The 3,199-nt window shown below is 67.8% G+C and overlaps 1 protein-coding gene across 1 annotated transcript in view; it reads left to right on the forward strand.

The window, feature by feature from the left end:
• Positions 1-1,315: 1,315 nt before the first annotated feature.
• The window catches only part of ZNF831 (zinc finger protein 831), a 45,164-nt gene continuing 43,280 nt past the window's right edge, over positions 1,316-3,199 (forward strand). Inside the window, exons 1-2 of the mRNA XM_012728147.1 lie at positions 1,316-1,787; positions 2,376-2,608. Coding sequence (XP_012583601.1) covers positions 1,316-1,787; positions 2,376-2,608 — 705 coding nt within the window. The remainder of the gene's footprint in view (positions 1,788-2,375; positions 2,609-3,199) is intronic.

Consider the following 3,199-nt stretch of genomic DNA (forward strand, 5'->3'; position numbering starts at 1 on the left):
GCGGGGCTGCCTCCGGCTGTCTCTGCGCGTGTCCGCCGTGCGCCCGGGGACGGCCGCTCTGGGGGGCTGTGCCCGGCGGGAGGCTGGCGTTGAGGTTGATTTTGGGGCGGGCACAGGCCCGCTGCTGCAGCGCCAGTTGCTCTGGGTCTCGCTCCCCCGCACGTGGGCAGGGTCCTCGCGGAGCAAAAGGTCTGACCGTGGCCGCACCCCCGTGGCGCGGGGAGGCGCCTCGCCGGGACTTCAGACGCCCCGTGGCTGCACCTCCTCTGGAGCGCGGTGGCTCCGTGGTGGCGCGACGCCCGCGCCAGCCGGAGCACGTGGGCATGAAGGGTTCAGGGGAGTTTTCTTTCTGCAGCGGCTGCTCTTCACCGGCACCCCGTGTGGGAAAGACTCGCCTCCCCCATTACGTGGCTCCGGCATATGCGTGTGGCTTCCTTCTCCGCTCGTCATTGTGTCCTGCCGGCCACGTGTTCACCTCCGTCGACACGCACGCTCCTGACTGCTGGAGCCCTCCGGTCAGCGCTAGAATTCGGAGTGTCACTCCAGCTTTTTTCTTCTTCATAGTCGCTTCAGCCGACTTAGATTTCCATGTCTTACATTTACACAATATAAGACATATTTTGGCTTAAATTGGTCATTGAAGCCATTTAAAGGGGAAAACGCACTTTGGCCCGTTGGCTAGAGCAGTCTAAGCCGCATGAAGCAGAAGTACAGCTGCTCCGATTAAAAAGGAGCCATCTGTGAGCCACGTGGAACTAACCTGTGGGCCACCAACGGGTCCCCCGCCCCCAGGACTGGCAGGGAGCTCTGGGGGTGCGGCTGTGCCCTCTGCCCCCAGCCCCCGCCGGCGGTGGCTGTCTGAGGCCACGGCAGTGCCCTGTGGCTGCTGCGGCAGGTCGGCCGTGCTCCGCCCGGCTGGGGAGCCCGCTGCGGGCCGAGGGAGCCAGCTAGCTCCTTCCCAGCCACGTCTGAGTGTGAGGGGCAGAGCCAGGGGCTGCCAGCGGGCATGGGGGGAGCCAGGAGGCAGCAGAGGCGTGGGGTGAGGCGCGCAGAGAGCAGAGACACGGCTGGAGGCGTGGCGGGGCCCTGGGCTCTGCGCCCTCCCCGCTGGCAGGGCCTGCGGGCGGGACCCGCCCGACAACCCGGCACGTGACAGCTGGCAGGCGGAACTGTCCCAGGCTCCGGACAGCCTTCTTCTCACGGACTCCTCGAGCCTGGGCCTGGGGTGTTTGGTCTCCTTCAGCGACTCCTCCGTGGCGAGGAATGTTCCAGAAGCCGGGCGCGCTCCTGGCTCCGAGCAGCGCCGCTTCGCCGAATGGAACAGCTTTTCCTCCCCAGCGACCTCGCCTGGCTCAGTCGGGCTGGACCACGGCCCGCTGGCCCCTCTGCACAGACGGGAGGCCCCGGCTTTCGAGCTCTGACGGGCGGGGCCCGGCGTGGTCACGCGGCTCTGCGCAACGCCGCCTCGTCCCCCAAACCACGCCTCGCGCGCCGCAGAGGCCGACACTCTCTGCCGACGGTGGCTGAAGGCGTGGACGCTCTGGACGAGCGCTGCCCCTTCCGGCCAGCTGCCCCGGGCCCCAGGGAGGCCGCGCTGCCGGGCCCATCACCCCGTGCCTGGCCAGGCAGCCACGCGGAGTTTCGGGCCACGCAGAGTTTCGGGCCACGGCAGCGGAGAGCATCTCGGGAGCCCGGTGGAAAGTCAGAAAACCGCACCCGGCACTGCAGTGATTGCTCAGCAGCAGCATTTGCGGGAAGTAGGGGTAACCCAGCGGGCGCCCTGCGCAGTGAGTGGCTTCGCTCGCCCACAGCGGGGGGGGGGGGGCTCCCGGGGGTGGCTGTGGCTTCCGGCGCACGGCGGGCTGAGGACTGGCCTCCCGCTCCTGGGCTGCAGCTTCTCCGCCACTCGCCACCGTCACCCCGTGCCCTGGCCCGGCCTCCTCTCCTCTCTGGGAAGCGGGCTTTCTCTCTCCTGGGGGTCGCTGTGGCGCCCCCTCACCAAATCTTTTCGGTTCTTTGCCCACGTACGGGGTGGGTGACGCCCACCCTGCCCCCCACCCCTGGTCGGAGGCCGGTAACTGGCTTGCAGGGAGGCAGATGGCTGGGGGGGGGGCCCAGGGCGGGGCTAGGGCAGGGCCGTGTGTCCAGCCCCGGGCTGCGGCCCGGGCCAGAAACGCTACTTAGTTCTCCCGTCGCTCCCCGGCCTTCAAGCCTTTCCTGAATTCCCTTAGGAGATGCCCCTCTCTGGCCACCTGCTGGCCACGCAGAGGCCCTCAGACATGGCTGGGCCTGTGTTGAGAAGTAGTTCTGGGGACCTGGACGCACCATCAGAAGCTTGAGCGACAGTCACCAACTTATTTCACTTGTGTTTTCAGTTTTAGGCACGCTCGATAGTCAGAGGCGACAGACACCTCCTCGCCGTCTCAGAGAACTCTCGCACCCGGAGAAATCAGAGGCTGGAAGCCGGCGTGGCGCCTCCGTGGCTCTCCTTCACCGTGGGAGAGAAAACCGGGTGCTCTTGCCGTGCTGTGTCTCGGAGCAGGCGAAGTGGGTATTCCTGCCTGAGCTGCTTATCACAGACATCGCCGTGTCACTCAGATCGCCTTCGGTGAGGCCAGCCAAGGCTCTGGCCACTTACAAAGTAGCTTCCCTTGGCCTGGAGCCTCGAGATCTGAAGTCTGACCCGCGCCGGGCTGGACACGGGCAGGCCCCAGCTCCCAACACCCCACAGGCCTGCAGCTTGGTGCCCGGGAGCTGGGCGGGACGAGGCCCGGGCCCGGGGGGAGACTCGCCCTGCTAGTCCATGGCTTTGTCTTCCGACAACTTGTTTCAAGAGTCGCAGGCTCAAGGGCAGTCGCAGGGCGGGAGGGCCGCGCCCTCGCCACCTTCGGGGCCACGTGTCCATTACCACGTGGAACAGGCCGAGGTGGCCGGCGGACAGCGGCCCGCACGGGCCGGCCGCTCCTCGGGCGTCGTGTGCGTGGGGTCGCACGGGCACACGGGGGAGCAGAGCCCCTCTCGCTGAGCCCCCTCCCGGGGCCCTGACCCCCTACTCCGGAGACGCTCATCTGTCTCCCTTCCTGTGGGTCAGTCTTGGGGGAGGCGGCACAAGCGCCGTGCTGTGGCCCCGCAGCCCCGCGGCCGAGCTCTTGGCGCCGCCAGCTCACTTTCTAGGCGAGCGTGCGCAGCCAGACGCCGC

Source organism: Condylura cristata, unplaced genomic scaffold (assembly GCF_000260355.1).
Source record: "Condylura cristata isolate star-nosed mole 26May11 unplaced genomic scaffold, ConCri1.0 scaffold00022, whole genome shotgun sequence".
Classification (NCBI taxonomy): domain Eukaryota; kingdom Metazoa; phylum Chordata; class Mammalia; order Eulipotyphla; family Talpidae; genus Condylura; species Condylura cristata.